The 27751-nt window shown below is 39.8% G+C and overlaps 1 protein-coding gene across 9 annotated transcripts in view; it reads left to right on the top strand.

Annotated features, from left to right (window-relative positions):
• Positions 1-27751, top strand: part of RBFOX1 (RNA binding fox-1 homolog 1) — a 1143703-nt gene that overhangs the window by 989270 nt on the left and 126682 nt on the right. Inside the window, exon 1 of one of the 9 annotated variants that reach the window (XM_062503898.1) lies at positions 27432-27464. The exons of the other annotated variants lie outside the window; for them this stretch is intronic. Within the exon in view, the coding sequence (XP_062359882.1) occupies positions 27432-27464 (33 nt within the window). Of the gene's footprint in view, positions 1-27431; positions 27465-27751 lie in introns of those variants that run through there. 9 annotated transcript variants of the gene reach the window in all.

Raw genomic sequence — 27751 nt, forward strand, 5'->3', positions numbered from 1 at the left:
TTGAACTTCTGAACTTTGAGTGCTAATGTTGCTTGTATGTATTGTCAAACGTCAAAAGAGAGAATTTGAGTTCCGTCTATAAAGGAGTATTATTGAATCCTTTCCCATGGAGCTATGTGCCCTTGCACAAATGGTGAAACCTCTCCATGCTTTCCCTATTTGAAATGGCTATAATATGATTTCTTTTTTGCAAATTAACGCTACTCAAGGGGAGTGATCAGCTGGGAGCCATTCCTTTCAGTTTGGTTGAGGAGTGGGCACAGCACCTCTTTTCCAAGCTGGATTTGGTGTTCCTCTTGAGGCAGAGGAGTGGGACTGGCTGCCGGAGCTGCAGGCTCCTAAACCCCCAGGATGAAGCCGGGGTGGGAGGCAGGGAAGGAGGGAAGGAGGGAAGGCAGATGCACTCCCCTGGCTCTGACAGACCTCACGTCTCTGAGAGAGCTGCCTCGGAACAATTCCGTCATGGCAGCTCGAGTGAAAGTTGAACAAAAAGTGGATTTTTTTTTTTCTTCTTCTTGTTTGCTGTGAAATGGAGTAAATGTAGCACACTTCAATTGTCATTGAAGAGATTTTCTTGTGCTCTTCCTGTAAATGGTAGAATAGGCTCGATGGGCATTCAGAGGTCGGGAAAAGCAAACATGCAAAACAAAGGCCTGCAGAAGGGAAATCTGAAGCAGAGATGCTGCACTTGTGTTCTTATAAAGGAGCTGCTCTTTATACTTTTGAAGATGGCTGGTATGATAGAAAGATATCTTTTCAAGGCAGCAGGGACCACTTAAATCATGTGTATAATTATTTCAATAAAATATTAAGCTAGTGATACAGCACTCTCTGTAAGGGAACACTGAGAAGCAGGTTCACTTGTCACTGTTGTGTGCAGGTTTCTCAGTTGTGAGGATGGAAAGGATTTTATGCTTTAAGCTTTTAAAGGTTTTTTTTTTCCTACTTTCAAATTTTAAAATTACAATCAATATGATTATTTGAAAAATAAAGCAAAGAAATTCAGTGGTGCTGTTGCCACCTACAAACCTGAATCTTTGCATGGTAGGTTCTGTTTCACTTTCTGAGCGTTTTTTTTTTCCTTTTCCTGTTTGTTATATGCACACCTTTGCATGAAGGATCACTGACTTTAGAGCTGTCCTCAGGTGATGTCTTGCCTAGGTGTAAGAGTCCACAGTTCTCACAGGTGGAATAGTGCACACTGTGTAGACAACATTTTGTCATGCCAATTTTTACTTTGTCTTTGGAAAGAAAGTATTTTGGGACTTAATTTTGATTGTCTAAGGAAATGCTAGGCTGTTAAGCCTGAAGTGTTTTAGACTGTTAAAAGCTGCAATTCTGAGCCCTTTGTTTTTACCTCCATTTCCTTCAATTTCTTCATAAAATCTCTTTATAAAGATGTTTTGGAGCTCTTTTTTATAAGTATTTCTCTCGTACTTGCTTCAACTCCAATACTCTTATATTAATATGAAATTTGCAGCTTCATCCTTAAATTTCATCTCCAAAATGCCTTCCAGGATGCAGAAATGCCAAACAAGTGGAATGGTTCACTGGAGACACATCCTCCCCTCAGTGTGCATGGTGGAACTTGGCCATTTTGGGTTCATATCTCAGCTTGATTTCTGAGATAAAACAGCACCTCCCCACATCAGTGAAAGAACCATTTCCTGAACAGAACCAGACTCAGACCATTCAATAAGTTTGCCATACCATGTGCCAGCAAGAATCTGAGCTGCATTCAGAGCAGTGCTTCTGGTGTATTGCTCCTCTCTTTCGTACAGCCACCATTCCTTGCTGTGTCTTAATAGCAAAATACACATTTGTAAGCCTTTATAAACTTTATAAAGTTTATAAATCCTTTCCTTTATAAATCTTTATAAACTTAGGCAATATTTGCAGTGAAATCTTAACGTGCTGGTTTCTCTTTAGACACGTGTTGTATATAATGCATCTCTTTGCCAGTCCAGGTTATTACAACAGCATAAGACTTTGAACTGGTTAGCAGGGATTCAGCCTAACCAGGTTAAAATAGGACTTTTCCCTTTGGTTTTACTTTTTTCAAGCAGACCTAGTTTAGTCTCAGCCTCATAAATACATCAGGAAACTGTGTTGAGGTGGAAAGGAAGTAACAAGCTGTGTCTGAGAGCTCTAGCTCTCCAGCAGAAATATTTGACAGAGCCTTTGAACATCCTCTTCAACAACAAAAGGAATGAAAATATTCCATCTTCTGTTTTTTATCATCACGGGAACATAAAAGAATACACATTTTGCAAATGAATTGAAATAAGATCCTATGTGACCTACGTTAAATTTAAACTAAGCTTGAAGTGTATTTAGGTTAGAATTGATGACAGTATGCCAGAAACCTTGCCTACAAGTCTCCTGAAAAACAGAATTATTTTTTATTTTTCCACACCTTTAAAGAAAAAAACCTAAACGTCAGATCTCACAAAAACTTACGAAAGTATGCAGTCATTGCTGCATCTATTAATCTCTTGCAGGCATTTAAATTTTCTGTTTTAATCCAGAAATAGAACTTTTTTTTTTTTTTTTTTTTTTAATACTACATTTTGAGTTACAATGTGCTGACATCCTATGTGATCTTTCTGGAAGATATGTGCTTGCAGAAGGAGAGACATGAATTCTGAAGGTGTTAATGGCAGCAGCCACTGCAGGGACAGTCACTGAGCCAGGCAGCAGTGTCTGGGGCAGTCCCTGTCCCAGTCCTGCTCAGTCACAGCTCAGGTCACTGAGAGGATCCAGCTTTTCTTCCTTAGTCTGAAAAGAGCATTGTCAGAATGCTGGCACTGCCAGCACACTTGCAGTTGTTTTACTTCTTATCTTTCAGCATTACAGATTTCTGGAGACCCACATGCAGAAATCTCCCTGCAGTACTGGTTTATGCTCCCAAGACATTTTTCATTCCCTCCTCACATTTTCATTCCATCCGAGTGCCACAGTGGCTAATGGCACTTTAAAAGTCAGCACATTGGAGAATAAATACTTATTAACGATCCCATGACTCTCCTGGAGGGTTTGTTCCTGCAAGGAAGGACCAAGATAACCATGGACTGATCAACTTCCTCACTGCTGTCATGGGCACCATTCAGATTTTTATGGTTATTTTCATACTGCTTTGAAATTGGTGCTTCCTAGAACACACCCAGGAATTCTCCAGACTCAAAAGCTCCAGAAAATTCTGAAGATGTAGACTTACTTGTTGCTGAAGGAAAAAAACGAAATGGAAGGGGAAGGGAAGCATGTAGTCTGCAGAGAAGGTATGGGGTAAAGATTAAGATACTATGGAATCATTACTAGTTAGTTCAGTGGATTTACAGTTTGTTTTAATTGATTTTGCTGTTGTTATTTTTTAATTTAATGAAAGTCATAGTCAGTCTTAATCACTCTCCAGACACTGAGTCCTACATGGTAGTTTATTCATTTTTGCTCAATAATTAAAGAGTGTGTAAAAGAAAAGTGTTATTCTTTAATATTTTTGGCTTGTGAATAAAAATACTTCACTGACCATCAATGAAATGTTTAACAACAGAGTAAAAGTCTAATTCAAGACTGAATCTGCCCTATTGAAATTAAGTAATTTTATTTATTTAATTATGAGTAGGAGAATAAAACATTGCTGAATAATATCTTGAGAACTTCAAATCAGATATATTAAAGTCAGATAAATATGACTAGAAGTTCAGATAGCCTTACCAAATTTTAAAGTTTACTGTGGAGCATCTGTTGCTGGTAACTAGCTAAAAGTTTAGCCTTTTGTAGTGCTTTTATGACCAGTCTATATAATCATCTATGAAGATTCCCTGAAAAGCTTTTTTTTTTTTCTTTTTTTATCGCTAAGAGAAGTTATAATCTGGAAGGGTTTTTTTTTTTCCCCATGAATGAGTGAAAAATTCTGTAGAATGTTTTTTAAAATTATTTGTAAGTCATCACTGGAAACAAAGAAGTGGTTTATTACAATGTTATGATCTATATATATTTGGATGAAAGATGTAAGATAAAAATAATTTGTTCCTGATGTCTGAAGTAAGCACACGTAATTAACTGTGAGAGATTTCATCTGTCTGAAAACTTCTGGGATGAGTTACCCTAAGTTTAAGCAGGAAAATGCTTCACTGGAAAACAAGGCTTTTCAATCATCACATATAGTAAATATTTAGGTCTTAGGATTTATTAGGCTGCATGGTAAAGGAAAAATTAGGGCCACTTGCAGATGTTCTTAAAATTTAAATTTAAACTTAGCTGCTGACATTGTTATGGTGGAGCAGTGGTGGATCTCCACATTAAACAATGAGGATAAAGCACCTTCTATCATTCCTCTTCCTTTCCTGGTGCTTTCTCAGGCAGACTTTTCATCCTGGGAAAGGTGACTCCGCTGGTCCCAGGTGTGGAAGTGCCAGTGCAGGGTGGATCTGGCTGTTCCTAGATGTGGAAGTGCAGGATGGATCTGGCTCTTCCCAGATGTGGAAGTGCCAGTTCAGGATGGATCTGGCTGTTCCCAGATGTGGAAGTGCAGGATGGATATGGCTGGTCCCAGATGTGGAAGTGCCAGTTCAGGATGGATCTGGCTGTTCCCAGGTGTGGAAGTGCCAGTTCAGGATGGATCTGGCTGTTCCCAGGTGTGGAAGTGCAGGATGGATCTGGCTGGTCCCAGATGTGGAAGTGCCAGTTCAGGATGGATCTGGCTGTTCCCAGGTGTGGAAGTGCAGGATGGATCTGGCTGTTCCCAGATGTGGAAGTGCAGGATGGATCTGGCTGGTCCCAGATGTGGAAGTGCCAGGTCAGGATGGATCTGGCTGTTCCCAGGTGTGGAAGTGCCAGTTCAGGATGGATCTGGCTGTTCCCAGGTGTGGAAGTGCCAGTTCAGGATGGATCTGGCTGTTCCCAGGTGTGGAAGTGCAGGATGGATCTGGCTGTTCCCAGATGTGGAAGTGCAGGATGGATCTGGCTGGTCCCAGATGTGGAAGTGCAGGATGGATCTGGCTGTTCCCAGGTGTGGAAGTGCAGGATGGATCTGGCTGTTCCCAGGTGTGGAAGTGCAGGATGGATCTGGCTGGTCCCAGATGTGGAAGTGCCAGGTCAGGATGGATCTGGCTGTTCCCAGGTGTGGAAGTGCCAGTTCAGGATGGATCTGGCTGTTCCCAGGTGTGGAAGTGCCAGTTCAGGATGGATCTGGCTGTTCCCAGGTGTGGAAGTGCCAGTTCAGGATGGATCTGGCTGTTCCCAGGTGTGGAAGTGCAGGATGGATCTGGCTGGTCCCAGATGTGGAAGTGCCAGGTCAGGATGGATCTGGCTGTTCCCAGGTGTGGAAGTGCAGGATGGATCTGGCTGTTCCCAGGTGTGGAAGTGCAGGATGGATCTGGCTGTTCCCAGATGTGGAAGTGCCAGGTCAGGATGGATCTGGCTGTTCCCAGGTGTGGAAGTGCAGGGTGGATCTGGCTGTTCCCAGGCTCCTGCCATGGAACTGGGACCAGTAAATTCCCTGTTCAGTGCTGCTCTGGATGCCCCTCTCTCCTGCCATGCTTTTTATAACCAGCCTGGGCATGCACTCACCAGTATTTTCTGTGATCTAATAACAGCTATTACTGATTGCTTAGATGATTTAAACTGTTGAACCTGTTCACTGTTAAGGAATACTCTGTTAGGCTTGGCTGAGTGGTGTGACTGCATGACTTCCAAAACCTCATGTGTTGGCTTTATTTCTCCATCGAGGTGAAGTGATAGAGCAAGGGAAAGGCAGTTATAATACTTAAAAAAATGCTTATCTGAAAAGAAGAACCAATTTAAATGAAATTTTATTAGCATAGAAACACTCTTTTTTTTTAATAATTTGGTAAATACAGATATCTTGTTAATTATGATTTACTCATTAGGTTCCCAGAAGCCCTTCCTACCCTGGTGACCCAGGTCAGTGAAGCTTTGTTTGATTACCTTATGTAAAGAGATGACTTGAATTCCCTGGGTGAATCCTAAGTGACATTTAAGGTATTCAAAGAAGTGGTGTTTTTTGGGTTCCCCTCCCCCTCCCCCCCCCAATGCAAGATACCATTTCTAAAGAGTTTTTTCTCAGTACATTCTTAAGCAGAAAATAATTCTGAAAAATACCAAGGCAGGTCAAGTTCATCTTGCTGGGGGATGTGGTAAAATTTGGCTTGTTGCCTGAAAAACAGGGGAATGCTGAAAAATGAACTGGTTTAACAATTCAGTTTAAGGTTTCATCACATTAATCCTATAGTAAAACGATTGTTTCTCTTGCTCTGCTCCTCATCCTTCTCCTGTCTGGCACAGTCCATGGTGGCAGCAAGCTATGTTGCCTTTCTGAACTGCCCAGTCCTTTCCTCTCAGGATGGTCACGTGGCAAGGACTGCAAGTGTTTATGTAGAAAAATAGCATTAAAAATGGCATTATGTCTTTTTTGTTTGCCCCTTTTCAGCTCTTTCTTTACAAGGAATAAACAGAGGGGAGCAAGGAGAGGAGCCAGCTCCAGGTGACTGGCCAGCTGCCTGTGGATCAGCACCAGAAAGTGCTCCACAGATTGCAATCTGAAACCCATTAATATAATGGATAAAGTCTATGAAGCATTTTAAAACCTCCCTTGCCTATAGTGCTGCATTTTATAAGCTAGGTGACATCAAAAGAATTGGTTCTGGCTCAGACCAACTAATAAAAATGGATAAGGCTTATTTTTATGCTGAATATCAGTAAAAGCATGTGCAGAAGATTACATTTAACATTCTGGCTTTTTCCCAGAGCACAACAAAGTCTATCTTATCCCCATCCATCAGAACAGAATTTGATAGGTTTGGAGACCCCAGATTTTCATCTCCTATCGAAGCATGAAGCAGCAGCTTGGGCTTGCATGGAGATTGTGTGAACATGACATTGCTCACTGTGTTGTTTCCTTGAACCCTTACAAAGAAGGGTGTCTAATTAGGCACAGTGTTTAAATAGGGTATTTTAAATTATTGATGCTTTAAGCTGATGCAAAGCATTAAATGTTGTCATTATACCTTTCTATATTAGGAATAATGGAAAGAAATGGAAAGTCTGGCTGTTTGCTGTAGGCAGAGGGAGAAGAGCATCTTTCAGAACACAGTAAAAATCTCACATAGTTGTTTTTGTGCTTATACAGCTTTAATTATTGTTAATTTTTCTAGGTACCACATGTTTATTTAAAACTGATTTTTTTGGTTCAGTAGTCCAGCCCATACCAGCATTAGCCTCCAGATCTCAACAGCATCCTGTTTATTCTGATCTAGCTTGCCTGACTGATTCCCCAAAGATAAAATTCACTAAGTGAACTTGACAGATTCCAGGCTGTCTCCATATGGCAGGGACTGGGCTGCAGCTTCTGAAGCTGCCTGGGATTTAAAAGCTGCTCTCACCTTATTAAGATGGCAGCAGTTACATGCAAGGCAAGTTTGCAGGGCCTTGTTTAAATTCTTCTGGCTTCTGCTTGAGACCAAGCCATAGCATTTTCTGTGCGTGTGGATTAGAGCAGGACCAGAAGGATGACTTGCCTTTTCCAAATGGTGCTTACACCAGCAAGGGATCAGAAATGAAAATGAGTCTATACCTCAGTTGTTGACAGTTTTTAAGAGGAGTTTAGGCTTAGCAGGTGCTAAATGGACCAGACCACAAGAGATTTCTGAAATAAAAGTGATGAAACAGTGTGAATTTATTTGTTGCTGCTGTTGGTTACTTCCCTTTTGCCTTTGTACTTTGTACTATCACTTATCTGTTGTTTGGGTTTGGGCTGTTAACAAAATAGTTTAATTGTCCTATATTAAAAATGTCAAACCTATATTCTGGCAATATCAAAATACTGAGCTGAATTGAAAGGAGCATTTTTGAGAATGCAGACTAGCTGAGGAGCTTTCTGTACACATTTCAATCTCTGTGTGGCAGACAGCCATAATCTGTCACACAAAAGAAGTTCTCTTAAATTGACTCAATACTAGTGAAAGATGTAGTGCTGGAAACATAAAATATTAGTACTTGCAAATTAAAAAAAAAATCTTAGATCTGTTCTTTGATTGTAATTTTTGAGTGGGTTCACAGGGCTAAAATAATTTACTCTGGCAAGTTTTAGCAGAGGATCTTTACAATCACACCATTAGAATAAAAGGAATTTAGAAAACTTGAAGTGTGGTTTTAGTGCTTGTTAAGTTGTTAGTGCTTGCTTATGAAATACAGGCACTGCAAAAAACAGTTCATTAAGAAATAAGTATGAATTAATGTTGTTGTATTGGGATTGATGAAGTTACATTTTTTCTAAGAAAATAAAAGTAGAAGTTGAGGTTTCCTTGATTATTCCTATTCTTGCCTGACATCATTTTTCAGGAACATGTGCATACCTGAAAGAGAGATCAAGAATGAGTAACCTTTCTAAATTTCCTTTATCTTATTGTCTCTTCATAGTCCCAACAGGGACTAGAAGTTATATAATACCTTAAAAAAAAAAAGTTAGAAAAAAACCCCAAACTTTCAAGTTTTGTATTTAAATTTAAAGTAATTGTAATTGACTAAGACAAGCAGTGGTACGTCATAGTATCTCCCTATGGATTTTTGTGTTTCTTTGAGAAATAGTGGGGTTTTTTTGTTTGTTTGTTTGTTTGTTTGTTTTTGTTGTTGTTGTTTTTTCTCACAGATACTGATTTTATATTTGGAGGATTCGGTTATGTAGAGGCACTGGGGTTTTCTGGTTATCTGTGGTTCTTGCCCTTGCATCTCTCTCATAGCAGAAAGTGAGGCTTTTTGGGATTCTTTATAATCTAGTGCTACATCCCTCCCTTTTCCAGAAGGAGAAGCTCTTGAGGAACCCCTGGTCAGCATCTTCACAATTCCCATTGTATTTGGAGCTATGGGGAATCACTTTATGCAAACTGATTTTTCTCTCAGACATGTTACATGTTTAGAATCATCTGTGTCATTTGTAATGTTTTCATCTTCAGTTAATTCGCATGTAGCTGTAGATTAATTTGTAGCAGTAACTTCCTCTTTGTTTGGTTTCTGTGGCATTTTTTTCTTTCTGTATTGTATAATGTAGACTTGTGCCAAATAAGCCCAGTAGTATTTGAGCTGGGAACAACAGGCTTTACCTCATTACTGTTTCTCACAACATTTGTAATACTCTTGTGGGCACATGTGTAAGAAATGTCAACTGAGTCATTATTGGGGTGGATGTTCTTACAGCAGGTGTTTTAGAAGCAAAATTTCAAGTCTCTGAACAAAAAGAGACCAAATTCCCAGTCAGGAATTTATAATAAGCAAATAGGTGAGCTCTTTCTCTTAGATCTAGTACAGTTCCCTTTCCTGACACCCCTCTGTCCTGCTGCAGGTACATAAAAGCAGCTTGGCAGCCACACTGCAGCACCAGGTCAGGGTTAGTGTGTAGGGACTGCCTTTGAGATGGAGCCTTTCATGTTGCTTCTGCATAAAAAGGCAGGTGGGTTTGATTTTTAACAATATACCACAGTGATGTTGTTTAATCTGCTACAAAATTCAGACATCTGCCTTTTTGAGCAGCTGTAGCAGATACCTGCAGTGCCTCTTCCAAACTCAGGTTTTATTTGGCCCAAACCTATTTTAAATTTAAACTCCATGGAGATTTTTTTTTGTTTTTCACATTCTTTTGTATGCCATTGGTATGAATCACTTGATGTGGCAGTTGTACATGTCTCATGTTTGTGAAGTGAGCATCTTTTTATTTTTAGTTTTCTCTTGTATAGACTAGGCAGTAGGAATTCCTAATGCCGCTGACATAACAGTAAATTGAAATCCATTATTTGACTGAACAATTAAATGGCTTTTCTGCTAAACCTGGATGTTAATGACCATGGAATGGCATAAAATGAAATGATCAGAACAGGCAGCTCGAGCTCACTCTGTGAACATCTAGGTTGGCTCAAGTGCAGCAGTCTGTGTTTACAGCAGGGCTGGCAGAGGGAGAGGAGGGAGTGTTCATCTGCACAAAGTCTGAGCTTAAGCTGTTCATAGGGAAATTTAAAGCATTCTTGATTTCTTTTTGTTTTCCACTGAATCTTATGAGTTGTCTTGGCACTTAAAAGATGGCAGGGTTAGAGTGGGCTTGAATTGGTGCTGGCATTGCTCAGCAGAGAGAAAAAACACATAAGAGGTCTTCAGCACCTCCAGGTTAATCTGGAAAATGCCATCTGAATATAGATTTGAGAGTTTGTTTGGGTTTTTTTTAACCTTTCTAGAAAGGTAGTTTGAGGGGTGGGTTTTTGTTTGTTTGTTTTACCTGGCTGTGAAATTTTTTTGAGAGATAGGAATAGTAGGAAAAAGAAAAGGTGGGTAACATTGGATAGTCCATATTGCCAGTTTTTTTAAACACTTCATTCCCCTGCTTCTTTCCATTATGTGTTATTTTTAGAAGCTGGTAGATTTAAATAACAATTGGCTTACATTCATTTATTTAACACTGAACTGAAGTGGTGCATCTTTTAAGTAATAATGACATACCAAATATGTATGAAAATGTAAGCAACTGTTTATTAGCACAGAACACACTGGTTTAGGTTATAGTTTATTGCCACTGTTTGTGACTGGAGTTACCTATAAACGTTACTTTGGCAGGTAATAACGAGGAGACAAGAATTTCTGTATTTTAGTATGGCCTAACCTGTGTCTGAATTACAAAGTATGGAAGTTTAACAATAGATATTGTTCAGAATTATTTGAAAGCTGAGATTTGTGTTTGAAGGAAAGGAGCTTCAGAAGTTATGTCACCATGTTCATTTTAGTGAAATTATTTTAGAGTTGTGCAAGTCTCCATTAGGGACTAATCTCCAAGTTAGGACAACAACAAACAGGAAATACAAGAAATACACAAACCCCTGTTGTTAATTAAAAAATGACAGGGATTTGCTTTGGTAGTAAGAATGGTTTGCTAAATTTAGGGTTAAGGGACCCAAGGATGCTGCTTCAGAGTGTTTGTTTCCCAGAGGAGCCAAAGCCCCGGTGGTTTGTGCGGTCCCAGCAGGTGAAGGATGCAGGGGACGTGGAGCAGCAGAGTTGGCAGGAGCTGGTGCTGCTCTGCTGGCACTGCTGTGCCCAGGGGCAGTGGCAGTGCTGGCACAGTCCCAGTCCTGCACCCTGTCCCTGCCCAAAGCTCCTCCCCAAGCAGAGTGGTGAACTGGGAGCTCGTGGCAACTGCAGGAGCCCCCCTAGAATCAGTGCAGCTGCTGGGTGATTGCATCAGGCAAAGATAGGCCTGGGAACAGTCTTGACCATTTTTTCAGGAGCACTGACAGTGTCTCATTTCCCAGCCAAGAGCATGAGTCAGGCTGCTCAGCTCAGTTTTCAAGGAACAGGGCAGCTCCACCAACTGCTTCAAAATGTCTCTTGTTTGGAAAAAAAAAAAAAAAAAAAAAAAAAAAAAAAAAAAAAAAAAAAAAAAGCAGCAAACCAAGCTTTCATGTTGGCTTTTGCAGAATTTCTTGCAGGCTAGTAATCTAAGTTTGGTTCAAACTATAAATTTACTCTCTACCCGGCTGGTAAGGAGCTGGATTTAGACATCTCTAGAGAGCAGTGCATTAGAGACACGTTCCTTGCACAAGAAACTGGCCCAGATTGCCTTCTGTTTTACATTTTTACTTCAGTTTTCTGAGGAGATATTAACAAAACGGTTCACTATATTTAGAATGCTAATGGCAGTCAAGTTACGTCAAAAGAGGGATCCGTTATTACACTGACAGAATGTCAGTGGCAGAAATCAGCTGTAACTTGTTCTGCATGTCATTAGCTGGAAAAATCACATGCATATTCTTAACATTGATCAAAATTCCATTTCTCACTGATTTTTTTTTTTTGCTGTGTTAGACCTAGGACAGAATAAGACATTTTTCTTGGGTGTATTTTAGTACACAAGAAAAATTGCAGCGCTCGAATCCCATTTTTGCCTCATGATAGTTTATGCATTCATTCCTCCCTTGGAAATTATGTTTACTTAAGTTAGTGAAAGCTGGGTGAGGTCTTTTTACATTTAAAAGAGATTTCCCACATATCTCTGTTTGATTGTCACATCCTTCAGTGCGCTTGTCCAAATCCTACCCACATGCCGCTATGCAGATGAGGCACTCCCACATAGGGAATGTTCTGCACAGAAACCATGGAACGCCTAAGCAGCCTCTTTTTAAGAAATAGACTCCTAAAAACTATTCTAAAGACAGCACAATTCTGCCCACCAGCTGAGGATAATGCAGGGGTACCTTTAAAATATATTGTTATATAAGCTGATAGAAGAAAAAAGAAAAAAAAAAAAAAAAAAGAAGAAGCAAAAATGGTGAAGTTTTGCTGCAGCTTTAGAAAAGTTGCCAACTGCCTGAGATGGCAGAATAAACTAGTTTAATTCACTTAAGCGATATTATATTTAAGTAAAAAAACTGACACAGATTTAGCTGGCACACCTCTCCATCCTTGACTGAAGAAAACTGCAATGGTAAGACCAGGGCAAGATTCATTTGCTCTTCATACTTTTCTGAAGCATCAGCCATCATTGCATTGCGGGTGAGGATGCTTTCCACAGGAGCAGCAGAGCTGGTGTGCTGATTGTTGCTTGATTTGCAGTTTAATGCAGCTGTAATTTGCTTTCCAGACTAGGAAAGGGAGCTCTGCTCTGTTAGCCAGTCCCAGGGATGCCCGTGCAGCTCCTCCACACCTTCACTGCTCCCTGCCCCGGGAATTCCTTGGCTGCCTTCTCATAAAGTCTCTTGTCAATTGTTCCTCTGCAAATGCTTTTTGTGCCTGTCTGGGGAGCAGCTTTGGTTCAGAGGGAGCTCCAGGAGCTCCTCAATGTCTGCTCATGCTGAGAGAACTCTTTACAGAGGAATTCATAATCATAGGAGCTTTAAGGTGATAGATGAATGTAAAAATGTACATGCATCACAAATCACTATTTTCTACAAAAAATATCATTTTTTTCTGTTTTACTACTTTTTTTTTTTTAAAAAAAAAACCCTAAACCAGAATCTAACACTGTAGCCCAAACAAATATTTTTTTTTAAAAAACCTTCCTTGTCCTATTGCAATTTAAACTAAAGCAGACTTTAGTTTAGAAGCTGGATTCTTTTATGTGTTGTATTTTTCTTGTATTTTTTTCTTATTAGTCAAAATTAATAATGATAGAGTTTGCTGTTTGATTCTTCATAGCTCAGTGATTGGCTTCCATATGTTGAAATAAGTAACTCTTTAAAGCCATCTGTTTCTCTTGGAAGTAAGAGTATTTTCATTAGTATTTACCATTTAGATGATAGTTGAAAAGTTAAATTCAGGCTAAGTTTAAGTTTCTGGACATTATTCAAACAACAGTGTATGGGCTATTTAAAAAGTTATAGTGTTGTTTTGATTGATAATATTGGAGGTGTTATTTGCATTTGGAAATCACCTAACTCAGACATTAAAAATAAGTTTGATACACAAAACTGAACAAGAAAGCCTCCCCCTAATTAGCTGAGTGGGATGTAAGCTGTGTATAGGCCTTATTCAGGTCTTGTCCTCAAAGGCAAATTTATCTAATAAGGTACTGACCAGAAACAATTTTATTTTTCCATATTGCCATTGCTAAAAATTTAGGAAAACATTTAGTTTATCCCTCAAATCAGAAGTTCTATCTCTTTCTCACTTTTGCTCATGATAATGCGACTTCTCTCCTAAGTTTTGGATGCTACTGATATTCTCAGCTTGTTCCTGGGAAAAGCCATAAAATCCTGAGTCGGGTCACTTGGCAGTCAAGTGGAAGAGAAAACTGCTTTTCTGCTATATTGTATTGCTTTAAATTGCAAATGTCTTTGTATTTGCTTCAGGTTTTTGTTTCATTTTGTTTTGTTTTTAATCCTGCTGTTGCACTCTCTGTGTTAGAATCTAAGATTTATATTTCTTTGACTGTTTAATGTTTCCTTTCATCGCCTTCATAAATAGTAATGACTAGCTTATGTATATCCAGGGAAGTAAGACAAAAAGCCCTTGAGTGTGCCAAGTCTGAAAAAATTTAAATTAGTGTATCAAATGTTAGAAGAAGAGGAATTAAGGCTCTTATCAGCTAACCATAAGCCAAGAATCTTTTAAATTCTAACAATGGTCTGGTGGATACAGCTAAATCTGGCTTTACTTAAGAAAGACAATAGCGCTAGACATGTAGTTCAAAGTAAAAGATTTCACCTTAATAAAAGCTATTTAGCATTCTTCTAAATCCACAGAAAGGCAAGGTTTTACTCCAAGGTGTAGATCATTTCTGGTAGGAGAATCCCACATTTTTAATGAACATGTTTCTCTTTCTCATTTCTAATTAGCTCCAGCACTATTAGATTGCAGCATGCCAGCCTTCAACGCTGAGATTTCTGCTGGTGATAAAGCACTCGAGGTGGTATTTAATTAAAGCAGAGTGGTGTTAGGAAAGACCTGAGCAGGGCTGGAACACTAATCCTTTTGCATTGCCCAGTGTCCCCTTGTGATTGTGATTGATGAGTTGATTTCTCTTTACAGCTTCATTTGCATTGTGTGGCAATACCCACAGGCAGAGGTGCTGAGCATTTCTGGATCAGAGCTCCCCATTAGGACAAGCTAAAGTGCTAAATGGGCTGGGGCTGGGCTGGAGAGCTCTCCTAGCTCTTAAGCAACCTATTAAATCAGGAGTTTATGGTGGGTGATGTGACTCCCCATGTAAATGCTGGTGTTTGTAATGCCTTTATCTCCTTTTACCTTGAACATACACATCCTACCACCCACTATCTGTCCTACCCTTTCCCTCTTCTATTTATCTCAGTTGTGTTAAAATTAGCATGTCAGGTAGTGGCTGCTATGAGGAATGGCTGTAGAGGTTTATTTGTTTTTTGTTTGTTTGTTTTTTGTTTTGTTTTTGTTTTGTTTCGTTTTTGTTTTTTTATTCATAGAGGAAAAACAAAGTGGCCAGGATTTTATTAAAAAATGGACATATTTTCATCCTTATTAATAGAACTCTTAACTTCTGACCTTCTAACTCCAGTTTGAAGCTCCTGTAATGCAGAGCTGTTTCTTGTTTGCAGCAGAAGGTTGTAGCAGGACTGTCCAAGCTCCCTGTGCTGTCAGTGTGCGTGGCCACAGAGAACCATCAGCACTGTGCCCTCAGAGCAGCTGGACATGCTCACATCTGACCACATCTCCACCTTATGCCCCTATGAGCATTTCCAGCAGTGAATTTCTACTGGATGAGTGTATTTGCTCAGGCAGCAGTGGAAACCAACAGTGTCCCAGGCTGGATAAGCAGATTAACCAGTTAATTGACAGAAGTGATTTTCTCCCTTTACCTGGCACTTGTTAAATTGCATCCAAGATATTTGGCCCAGTTTGTGACTCTCCAGTACCAGAAAGAGTGTTCAGCACAGGGCCCCCAGGATGTGCTGGAGTATCTGGTTAGAGGCTGAGGGCACTGTACTTGCTCAGCCTGGAGAAGGGAAGGCTCCAGAGTGCCCTAGGAGCTGCCTCAAAATGTTCACAAAAAGGGTATCGAGAAGGAGTAGGTGTCTTCCCAGGGGTGTATGGTGGGAGGATAAGACAGCACACACTGCAGAGCTGGAATAAGTGGTTATGAAGAAAAGCTTTCCCCATGAGGACAGTTTTTCATTGGAGCAGGTTGTCTGGAGAGTTTGCACAGCCTTTGTCTTTAGTGCTTTGATAAAAAAGGGGGCAGCACAGACATGCAAAGCTTTAAAATGCTCTCTGTACCTCCAGGCTCTCCCACCATTGCCTTGCTGCTGCTTGTGGGGTGGGGTTGGTCCAGCTGCCACTTCTTCTCCTGTCTCTTTAGTGAATGGGATCCTCTGTCAGCCTTTAGTTTTTAGATCAAAATATCATTGAACCCAAACAGAAGGGAAGAAATATTTCAAATCTATGAAAGATAGCAGCCTTAGATGTGCACTTTATAACTTAGAGGGTTACAATTGCTTCTGCTGAGACTTTAGGCAGATTTTTGTTTTCTAGTCACTGCTCATCTCTCAGGTCAAGTATTTATTATTTTTGCAGCCTTTCTTCTCTTGTAAGTGAATGTGTGTTTTTAAGCTACCAAGAGTATTTGTTTTTCTGAGTTCACAAGTTCAGACTTTTTTCCAAATCCAGGCATCTCTGCTCACATTTGAACATAAATTGTCAAAATGAATGGCTCTCACAAATAGAGTAGTTATTGCATATTTTCCTTATTACTGCTCAAGGGGTATGCATATTGTCCTTACCTTGCTTGTTTTCCATAAATGTGCTGTTAAAAGGAGAGAGTGCCCACACAGATCATTGCAGGGATGACTGTGGGACTTCAGGAAGCTCCAGCTGGATGCTCACAGTCTCCTGCTTGAGACAGAATAAATACATTACGTTACCAGAATTTTTCTGTTTCACTGAAGAACTGGGTTGCATACACTGAAACATTTTTAGGGCCAAAAATGCCAAACCAGCTGATTGTACAGATGCATGTAAGGAGCTCTCAAATTTCCTCTGACCTTGCAGAGGGTGACATGTTGGACATTGTCATTTCCTTGATGATCATCTGACTGCAAAGTGCAGTATATTTATAAAAAAACTGTCCACGTCCCAAAATCTGATCTAACAGTGTCTCAGGAAATAGATTAGTCTTGCTGCATCACAGCCGTGTGTCTGCTGCACTGTTCTTGCTCAGTTCTGGGGCTTAGAGTTAAAAAGATGGAACAATTTCTGCAAAGCAAAACCACTGATACGTGAAACGAAAAATACGTTTTCAGCACAGTGTCTTCATGGGACATACTTATCTCTTAAAAGTGAAATGCACCTTGTGCAGAGTCTGTGCAAATCTCCCTATTGCTGCCAAATAGCTTCAGTGCTTTGCCATTTACAGCAGCGTGCTAAAACCTTGGGTTCAGTTTGAATGTAGAAGTTTGGATTCTACTGAATTTCTAATCCTGGTGAGCTCGTTCAAGGGAAAGGACTTCCTTGTTTGAAACCCAGCTCTCTGTGTCTGCTCGGCCCGGTTACTTTCTTGAAAACATCTAAAATTCCTCTTTCCTTCCTCGGTCACTGAGAAAACTGTACTTTCTCTAGAGAGGCTGTTTGGTTATCAGAAGTGATCCTGCACAGTGAAGTTTCCTGGGAAGCAGACGTTTCATACATGAAAAAAGAGATTAGTTCCAGATAATTATTTATGAATAATGCTATATCTTCTAGTACTGGTTTTCAGAGACCTGTTTTGGATGAAGTTAACCATGTTAGCTGGGTTGAGTGGGCTGGAAATGCAAAATAGTAATACACATCTAAGTATCTTCACCCATTTCTGATTTTTTTCATATTTATGGTGGATATTTTATATTAAATAATTTTATATTACATAAAAGCTAGTTTTTTATCTAATTTCCATGGGGTTTTTTGGGGGGGTTGTAGTTATCATAGGGCTGACTAATGGTACATACCTGGCAAATACACTTGTAGAGGGTTTTGTTAGAGTGGATGAATTATTCCTATCTAATACTTAAGTATTTTTTACTTCAAAACCCAGTGCTATTTGGGAATGAACCATGGGTAATTTTTCAATAAAACTTGCCTGAAATTATTCTTAAAAAAAACAACCCAAACCCCCATAACAACCAGAGATTTTTTTAAAACTTGCAGATAAACTTCAGGGCCTGCAAGTCACACTGTTGTTGAAGAGTTTGTTGGCATCAGAAATTTGCATTGCTGAAAGGAAAGTTTATTTCCTCTGAGCTTCTGCACAGACTCTTGGATGTTCCACTTTTAGGTTTAATTTGCCTTTTTATTTTGTGTAGTTCTATTAAAAATCTTTTTACCGAATACAACAGGAGCTCCCATTCAGGTGAGCTCTGTGGCTCAGGGTGTGTAGTAGTTTGCTAATTTCGTTATTTTTAACTGTTATTTTAACTGCAAAGGTGCAATTCTGTTGCTCTTTTGAATTTACAGGATGTAAGATGGTAATAATCAAATTCCAGCAGCGGACTATGCTCTTAGATTTCTGGTTTTTGTTTGTAAGAAATGGAAACAAAAAAAAAAAATAGTTTAAATTGTCGAAAACCAAGAAAGGGAGAAAGTGGGATTAAGTTCAGGGTAGCTTCACCCTTACTCTCACTTTCCTGCATAGTGCAGTAGAGGCTTTTGCAATGTGCACTGTTTGAATTCTTTGAATTAATGTCATATTCTCTGTTTAATTGGAAATATTTTATATCATTTTTTTTTTTGCTTCTGAAGCATGTGAGAGGCCTTGAATTCAGGTTGTTTAACTGGTGTTCAAGCTGTGCCATTAAAATGAAGTTAAAACAATAATTTGAAAAATTTATTTCATAATCCTTATTAGCAAACAACATATTCAAATCAATTTACTATGCTTCATAAGTCTCCATTGAATTTGGTTGTTAGTTTGATACCATGAACATATATATGTGTGTGACACTAGAATTGAATTTAGTGTGCATTGCTTTTCTGAATTGATGCTGTTAGTCACTGCAGACCTCTATTGGAGGATTTAAATTTCCATTTGGAAACTGAAATTAGCTGATTGGATTTTTTATTTTTCTTTTTTCCCCTCTACTATTCTTTAGAACTGCTGGTAGGGGACATATTAATAGCTGTAGAATTTAGGAATCTATTTTAAACACGGAACATTTTTGTCGACCATGAAGTCAACTGAGGAGCAGTGAGCCCTTTGGGATTATTTACAAAATGCATATATTTATATATATAGATATACTATGTAAATATAAGTTAACATACTTACCCTTTCATCATGATCAACAAATGGGTATTTCCAAGGTTGTGTCAACTTCCAAAATATATTTTCACCCTCCAAATCCTGGATGAGTTTGCTACAACAGTATCTGGAATAAGTGAGAGCAAATGAAAAGTTTATTACTTTATATTATACCAGTCCTGTAGCCTGATTCTGTTCAGAATAACTCCCATTTACATGAGATATTTTGCATCAAAGTTAAGGTACATGTGGAGGTCATCCCTTGCTTTTCAATGAGTAGCTTAGGCAGAATTGATGTGTTCCCATGTCAATCAGATAACAGTTTGTATCTCCTGTACTCTCAATTGCTGCAGTAAATACTAAAGGGGAGAATCAGATTGGTGCAAGTAGGTGTAGAAAGAGGAAGTAGTAAAGAACAGCGTGAAGAAGAGGGAGGGGGGCAATGGGAGGTTTAATATATTGGGAAAAGTGAATCAGGAACATGAGAAGGAAGGAGAATTCACTAAAAGGTTGGCAAAATAGACCCGGTGCATTTGTAGAGGTGGCTTGTGCCTTTTAGGTCCTTATTTTGGATCCTGAATTTTATCCATCCAGTCTTCATGCATTCTGAGGTGGACTGAGTCTGCCTAAGTGCATGCCCGACATATGTGTCACTTAACAGTTTTGTTTGCTTTGTCAGAATTCAATTCAGGTTTCAAAGTTTTGTTGTATTTAATCTCTGGTAACTGAAAAGTGGTTTATTTCTGTTGGATTTATATAGTGATCATTTGTCCCTGTTGTTCAGATAAGCTGTTGAAAATACGTAGAAAAAGTGCATTTCAGTCAAAAACCCATTCAGTTTGTGTACTTCATTGCTCAGACTCCTTGTCCATAGCACAGTCCTTCACATCCCTGATTCTAAATCTAATGAAAATCAGCGAGCATTGGTGACCACATGGGTTATTGTTTCTTTTTAAATGTGTCCTTAACACATTTAAAAGCAGATGATGATCTTGCTTTAGTCTAAGTAAAACTGGCAAGATTCCTTCTGCCTTTTGCTGTTCCAAGGAAAATGCCTTTGCTCTTACATGGGAGCACATCAGTAATTGGCAGGACACATGATGCTGTCACCGTGAGTTCAGGCATATTTGCTGTACAATAAAATGACAATGAAACAGATTAATTTGATGGTATAATACATACCAAAATTGTTCTATATAGGTATCAGAATATTAAATAAAAGGAAAAGGCTTCATAAAGTCTCATATAATCCCTTTTGGCATGGGTATATGAGCAGGTATTCAAGTATTTTCCTTTAAGTACACTGATATGATTAAATTTAACTTGACACAAGTGATGTACTGTACCATGTGATTGCAATATTTAAAAGAAAACCACTTTTCTTATTGAATACCTCCTCGTTATCAATTCCTGGGTAGCAGCATCTAATTTGAATTTCTTCAGCAGCTAAGATGCAAACGCATTTGCTGTATTCTCCATCTCACTGGGTGCGCACTCAGCAAATGCAGAACTGCTTCAATATTTTTGGTATCTTATTTAATCTAATGTTCTACTATAAATGCCAGCCAGTTCACATTGATTATAAACAGTTTCCAGGCTATAACTTTTCTCTCCCAGAAGTGGTGTGTGTATTTTCACTAATTCTGGAGCGTGGATGCTTGTGGCTGCTGTCCAGGCCCCTGCACTGTGCAAACACAAATGCTGTTGGATGTGGTTGCTGTAGATTAGCCATATGCTTCTGCTCAACATGCCAGAGTTTTTCTCAGTGCTGTTTCAGTTTTGGAAATACCTCTCCTTCTGCCACCTCTTCCTTACAAAATAAATCTGTAAACTGGGAAAGGTAATTCTCATCCAGTCCCACAATATACTTGTTGTTCCGAGCAATGGTTTTTAAGCCCACCAGGGTTAAGCACCTGTAGCACAGGCAGACACCAGCTTTGCAGCAAGATTTACTGTCATATGAATATGCTCAGTCTTGTGAACAAGGTCCAGTAGTAAAATAAATCTCCGAAGGATATGGGCAGGGAGAGGCCATACAGATTTGCAGATTTGAGACCACTTTTGGACCCTGTTCTGGGGGGCTGTGGAAATTAAGGTACAAGGACAAATTGGCTATTCCTGTCATAGTAACAGAAGCTTTTTAGAGGATTAATATAGAACTTGCCAGTCAGTATAGTCAGTGAAAGTCTTTTCTTTGCTATAGGAACCATTAAAGGATTTTGTTAATTTTCTTCATAACTGGAGATTCCCTGTAACACACAGTTAATCGTATTTTGTTTGTTTTAGGCAGTTGTGACATTCAGCACTGTTTAGAAATGTGTTTTGCTTTGCATAAACACACCTTGGCACCTTTTTTGTCTCCTCGTTGAGAAGGTCTTTACCTTCCTTCAGTCCTGTGGCCTAGGTTGCTGATGACAAATATTGTTGGATAAACAGTTCCTTGGTAATGCTACAACAGCATCTTAACATAAACATCCACTGAAGTATGCAAATGATCTTGGTGATAAACAAGCATAGCTAAGTGTGGCTGAGGCAGGAAGCCAAGCTGTCTGTTCCTTGTGCCCAATGATATTTTGATTGTCATTTTAATCTTAGGAGTAAATAACATCAGCGATCATGCTCCATCATTTAATTTCAGTGCCAAAAAAATGAGTGCTGCTTTAACTGGCGCTAAACAAGATGGCATTGCTGTGGTAGTTGGTCATTGCAGCTCAGGTCATCTGTGTTCCACTGTAAATAACAAAATGGTGGAAATCTTAAACAGATACAGGAAACACATTCTCTGAAAGCAATGTTAAATAGATAATGTCTAGATTGTTGAGGGTTTTTTGTTTGTTGGTTTGTTTTTTTTCTGGAAAAACCTTTCTTGTCACCCTTAATGTCTTTAAATTAAGAATGTCTTACTTTTAGCTAGGCTGGACTGAAAAACCTTCCCTTTTTGTCCTCGAGTGCCTGAGCAATACTTCTGTGCTTCTCTTTTGTTGCCAAGCCTTGACCCCATCACTTGCAAGTCCACATTTTGGGTCTGTCTTCATTAACCTTCTTCATATCCATGTAAGCCTGCTAAGTATCTACTTTCCTAATGAATGGTTTGTTCCTGCATGCTGAAGTTCTCTTTAATTGACATCTCAGTCAGGCAGCTACCTTGGACTGTTTCCTCTCCTGGGTAAACCTTAGGGATTCATAACATTTCCCTGGATATACTGAAGTCTGTTTTTCTGAAGCCCAGTTTTATAACTCTAGAGCTGACTTTCCTGGTCTTCCTCCAAATTCCCAAAGTCAGTCATGTCATTGTCTTTATGGAGCTCATGACAGAAATGAAACTCTTAAATTTACCTGGTTTAAGCAAAGTAAAGCAAACCAGCTTGTGTTTGATCATTTGGCACAGTTTTGCAGGAATTATTGTCATTTAACCTGGCTCATTCTGGCTTTCTAAACAGCCCCGTATCCAAATAGCTGAGCAGGGATGATCTGTCAGCTTTGCTGCTTGAGGCTGCTTATGGCATTGCATTCCCATTTCCCTCACTAGCTATGTTCCTTGTTTTATTTCAGGTGAGTCAAGTAATGATCTCCCATTTGTGGTACTGAGGCTCGGCCCTGTATCACACGTGATGGATGAGCTGTGGCAATTGTGATTCTGCCCTAGGAAATGATTCACTGTGAGGGATTATGAAGAGAAATGTCCCCTTTTTTGAGGCTCCGTCAGAGCTCAGCGGTGAAAGACTGTGCCCCCCCAGTGAAAAGAGGTCACTTAAAGTGTCCAGTTTAAAGAGGTGACGTTGGCAGCTCAAACTCCACCGAGTGCCGCTGCCCTTACGCGTGGGAGCTGGCTCTGCCCATTCCGTGCAGCCACTGCACCCGTGCCTTTGAGAAGCACTTAGAGGTGTGCAAAGGTCTCCAGTCCCGTGTTCTTGGTCTCTGTGTGTAATCCTTGTGGCACTCTTCACTCATCCTGCCCAGCATTTGGTTTGTCTATCACCATCTGATCACTAATTAAGTAGCGTTAAACTCTGATCCCGTTTCTGGTGCAAATGGCTCTCAAGAACTTTTTTTTCAGCATGTGGCTGTAGGTTCATCACCTGGTAAAAACTTGGTTCTATTCCATGGTGTGTTCATTGCAAAGCCAACTGAAACTCTGGTGAGGTGGTATCTCTAAATTGGAAGTAACTTTTATGACAACAATATCAATGAGATTTAATTGCTCCATTTAGGCACATTTAAGAACCGGCTGTATCTAGTACAAAACTCTTGTAAAATTTAGTCTTTTTTTTTTTTTTTTTGAAGTAAACTTTAATTGAGGTACTGAATTCTACTTACAACAAATCTTGAATGAATAATTTTAGCTATTTTATAAGAACTTACCAGATTTCTAGAAATGATCTGTTGAAAACCATATACCTGCAACTGTTTTTTTGGATTTGAATGTGCTCAGTTTTCTCTGCAGACTCCAAACCTTTGTGGAGTTCAATCCTTTGCCAGTAAGGTGTCATGTCCAGAAGTTTTTTACACTCAAATTCTGGAAATATCTGTACCTGTGCATGGGTTACAAGGCAGGAACTGCCTCAGTGGAATCCAGAAGAATGGGTTACAAAGCACAATGAAGGGTTGTGTCTGGACCAGATGTAGTCCTGCTGCATAAGCGTGGTTTGTCACCTGGCTTGGTATGTCCCATATCTTCAGTGTTGCAGTAAAGGAAAAAAAATAAAATTGTTTGTTTAATCACTTTATTAGAAAAATAAGAAAATGGATGTACTAATTTTGTTACAACCCAGCTTTAAAAGGTGGCAGTGTTTTTTGATATATTAATCTTTGAAATAAATTTTATTTCAGAAGAAAAAAGGCAGATAAAATTAGAAGACATATACGGCTGTAGTTACTGTTTTAGAGGTCATGCAGAAGGTAGAGAAAACTACTCCTTTCTGTGCAGATGTAAGGCAGTGTTCCTCTTCTTATGCTGAGAATGGTAATGTTTGGCAGAAAATGGAAATGTGTCATAGTCTAGAGCATTAAATTAAATCATTTGTGAAACTCCTCTTGCCTGCACTATAGAATTGCCACTTCCATACTGCTCTGGCTGTGGATTAAATAAATGAAAAAGTATTTTTCTAAGGAAACATTGGATATATCTCAAATATATCTCAAATACATCTCAAAGAACTGAGACATTGTTTCTTGAGGACAGAAACAGGCTAGAAATTGTAATTAGTCTCTTCCTTCTCAGTAAATCCTTTATGAAGAAAGTCATCAAATAGGATAAAAGTATAAAATCCATTTTGAAGTTATTCTGCTGCTGCTGAAACCACAAGGAATCACAGAATGATTCAGATTGAAAGGGAACTTCAGAAGCTATCTAATCCCAAAATCCCATTTAAATCAGAGGTAACTACACAGATTAGGTCGCTCAGGGGCTTTTAGAGCTCAGGTTTCAAAGTCTCCAGGATGCCATAACCTCTCTGAGTAGCATTTTCCTGTGCTTAACTTCCCCCATATTCATTATCTTATTCTTTAGAGCTAACCAGAATTTACCTTTCGGCAGCTTTTAGCTGTTGCTCCTTGTTCTGTCACTCTGTACCTGCAGGTTCTGTGCCTGTAACCTTTGGTTAAGTGGAAGAAGATGCAGTTGAGTTGTCTGAGCCCTCCCTTCTGAGGCGATGCTGAACCAGCTGCTTCGGCTTCTGCCATGTGCTCCAGCCCTGCAGCTGCCCTGGCAACCCATCACTGAACTCCCAAACACATCTCCTGTCCTGAGGCACTCCAGACTGGTGTTCCAGATGCTCTGCCAAGTGCGGTGCAGGGAGCAATGATCCCTTTCCTCACCTCAGTGACCCCCCCTTTGCTAATGCTGCCTGCAGAGCAGTTCACATTCGCTGCCTAGAAGGCAGAGCACTGCTTTGTACCCAGCTCTGCTCACCAGGACTCATCCTTTTCTGCAGAGCTGCTCTCTGGCCAGGCAGTCAGGGCCTGGGCCAGTGCAAGGGATTATCAGGTCCCAAGAGCAGGACTTGGCCAGGTTCTTGTCAGCCCACTCCAGTAGAGTCCCTTGGCTGCTCCGTGTTTGCTGTCCTGTGTGAATTTGCATTCTGACACTTCCCATATGTCTTGTGTGAAGATGTTCAACAGCTTTGGACCTGGTCTTGATGCCCAAGGCCTGGAACTCATAGCTGAGTTAAATTTTGAAAGGTTGACTGCTGCCCCCTTTAAAAGCCAGTATTCCAGAGGGTTTTCATGCACCTTTTTTGTTAACAATCCAACCCATTGTTTTTGCCCTCCTACCCTGCTGTTTGAGTACAAGGATGCTGCATCATCCTCAGTATGCTCTAGTAAAGATGTAACTCAAATGAGGTGGAGTTTCCTGTACTGACTTGTGTATAATGACAAGATCCTTTGATACTTTATACTGTTTTTTGGGAAGTTTTAAGAATCAATTCTCATTGTAGATATACCCAAGTTCTTCAGAGTGTCTTGCTATAAGGCTCTTAAGGCCATTTTGGAGAGTTGTTTTGCAAATGTGAAATGCAAAAATTCAAATTTAAATTTGAATTTCAAATGTATTTTTTTTTCAGAGGGAAATAATGGTTGATGGAATACAAGGCTGAGATGCAGTTGGAAGGACCTTAAGAGACAGAGTTGGATAAAGTGAGGGAGAGGCAGAAAACCTAACGAAAAAGAAAAAGATTTAGGTGTTAATGTAGAAGCAAAACCAATCAGTGTGGCAGAGTCATGTCCACTTGGGCCATTGAAAATAGCAGGGAAAAGATTTGCCATGTAGGATAAGGAAAGCTCTGGTAATAAATGACAGCATCATAAAGGCAGCTGAAAGTTTCAGCAGCTGGAACGAGCGAAGGTGTTGGAGGGAAGGCTTCCTCTGTGTGTACTGGTGTGTCCATAGTATTATGTGCTCTTGAATTCAGGCAGGAATTCAGTGTTTTGGCGAGTAGTTGGCTGCCTTCAGTGAAATGTAAGTAAATGTCCTTTGCAGGCTGTCGGGAGGTTTCAGTTGCTGATCTGTTCCATACCTCAGGCACTGACACAAAGTGAACATGTCCTTATCAAACACGTATGCAGCAGTAGCAAGTGCACAGACTTTTATTGGAATACAGTATGTTAGATGCAAAAAAGACCAAAATTACATGTTCCTTTTCAATGGGAGAAATTAAATAGTACTTTCCAGCTAAGGTAGTAAAGAAATTATCTTTTGCTTCTTTATTGTTACATTTCCCCCCCTACACTCTCTGAAAAAAAGTTACTCTGCATTATCTTTCTTACTTTTGAAAGCTGAATTTGACTTTGTCCTGAACCATCCAAAAAAGTGAGGTGGAGCATTCATTTTGTGTGATTGCAGAAGCAAATGATGCGAGTCAAGTGGCCTGGTCAGATAATTAAGCTACAACAGAGAAAGCTCACAGAAACAGTCAGTTGTGATTATCAGTCCGGTGTGGTTGGATGTCTGATTCCTTCTGAAAAATCTGAAGTGGCTGCTTTTATTATCATTAATTGGGGAGTGCCAGCAACAAATCTGGAAGAATTACATTGCCACTTTAAAGAATTCAAATATATTTTATTTGGAATATGAGTTTAATGATGAATTGATGACTGTTTGTTGCTCTGCTTACCCTTTAGAATTGGAAGGTTGGTTAGAATAATTCCAGTGTTATGTGTCTGCCCTGCTTCTGATCTCTGATGTCTGCAGGCAGTCTGCAACACAGGGGCAATAGATGTATTCTTTGGGGCTCTGATTTTTTTCAGTTTTTTTGTTTGATTTGGTTTTCTGGTTTTTTTTTCTTTTTTTTTTTTGTGTGTTTGTGGGGGTTTTTTTGTTTTTGTTTTGTTTGGTTTGGTTTTTTGTTGTTTGGGTTTTTTGTTTTTTTTTTTTTGCTCTTTTCTTTATTTCTTTAGACAGAAATTCAGTCATTTTGGAGCTATGTCTGGAGCATCTAGGAAAGTTCCTTTAGCAGTGAATCATTTGGTTGCTTAAAGTACCTCGCAGAACTAAACCTTGGAAGCTCTTCTGAAATATTTCCCCTGCTAAGTGACAAGAAATGAAACCAAAAGGAAACAATATTTCTTTTGAATGGAAGGATAAGGTACATTTAATCTAAACCAGGCTAGTTCAGTATCAACTGTTTGCTTGCGGTGCTCAGCAGTTTTAAAATCAGAACCTTGTTGGTATCAACTCTGCCAGATGGAGGAGGAATTAATCCCGTAGAAATGCACGTGTGTAACTGGACATTGCAGCTATCCCAAAGCCAGAGCCCTGGAAGTTTAGGGTGTTTTGGAACTCTGAATACAGCCGTGTTAATTTTGAAACAAAACCCTTCGGCTTCCGGCAACTTCCATAGTAGCCTTTCCAATGTTTTTTAAGCAGCTATTAATGTAGTCAAGCTGTGTTTTTTCCTCCTTCTCTGTGCAATCATCTGCTCAGTGGCGCACTCCACGAGCGGTGGCAGGAGCCAGAGGAGCGGCGTGCTGTGATTGATGGGGCGCGGCCGGCGCTGGAGGAGCCCCATCTGGATCAGGTTTTGGGAGCAGTCAGATGTTGGGAGGGAGGTCAGCGAGCCCTGCGTGGGCTCCCCCTCGCTCAGCACCCCGATCACCCTCAGCCCTGCACGCCCTGCCCTGCTCACACGCCCCCAGCCAGCGCTGATGCTCGTTTTGGGCACATGCTGCATGGCCTGGGACCAGAGCAGCTGCTAAGTTTATGGAGAATAGAGGCAGCACGATGGTACAGCAGGTATTTTCACTTTTATTTGCACTTGAAACTCTTGATTTTTAGTCAAGCCAGAGTAGTTCTTATAAGCAGCTGCACCACTGCATGCAAGACTTCTAACCCCTGTTTAGATGCTGAAGTCTGAAGGAGGGCAAGCTACGGGGAATCATGTGCTTGATGGATGTAACCGAGCTCTTAGAACCAGCAGGTTTGCAGAGAAATGTTGCATTTTTCTTCTTTGTTTCTGTGCCCTAAGGATATGATGCAGTTTGGCTCATTTAACTACAGTACAGGAGGCTTTCTCTAAATGT

This window comes from Cinclus cinclus, chromosome 16 (genome assembly GCF_963662255.1).
Source record: "Cinclus cinclus chromosome 16, bCinCin1.1, whole genome shotgun sequence".
Taxonomy (NCBI): domain Eukaryota; kingdom Metazoa; phylum Chordata; class Aves; order Passeriformes; family Cinclidae; genus Cinclus; species Cinclus cinclus.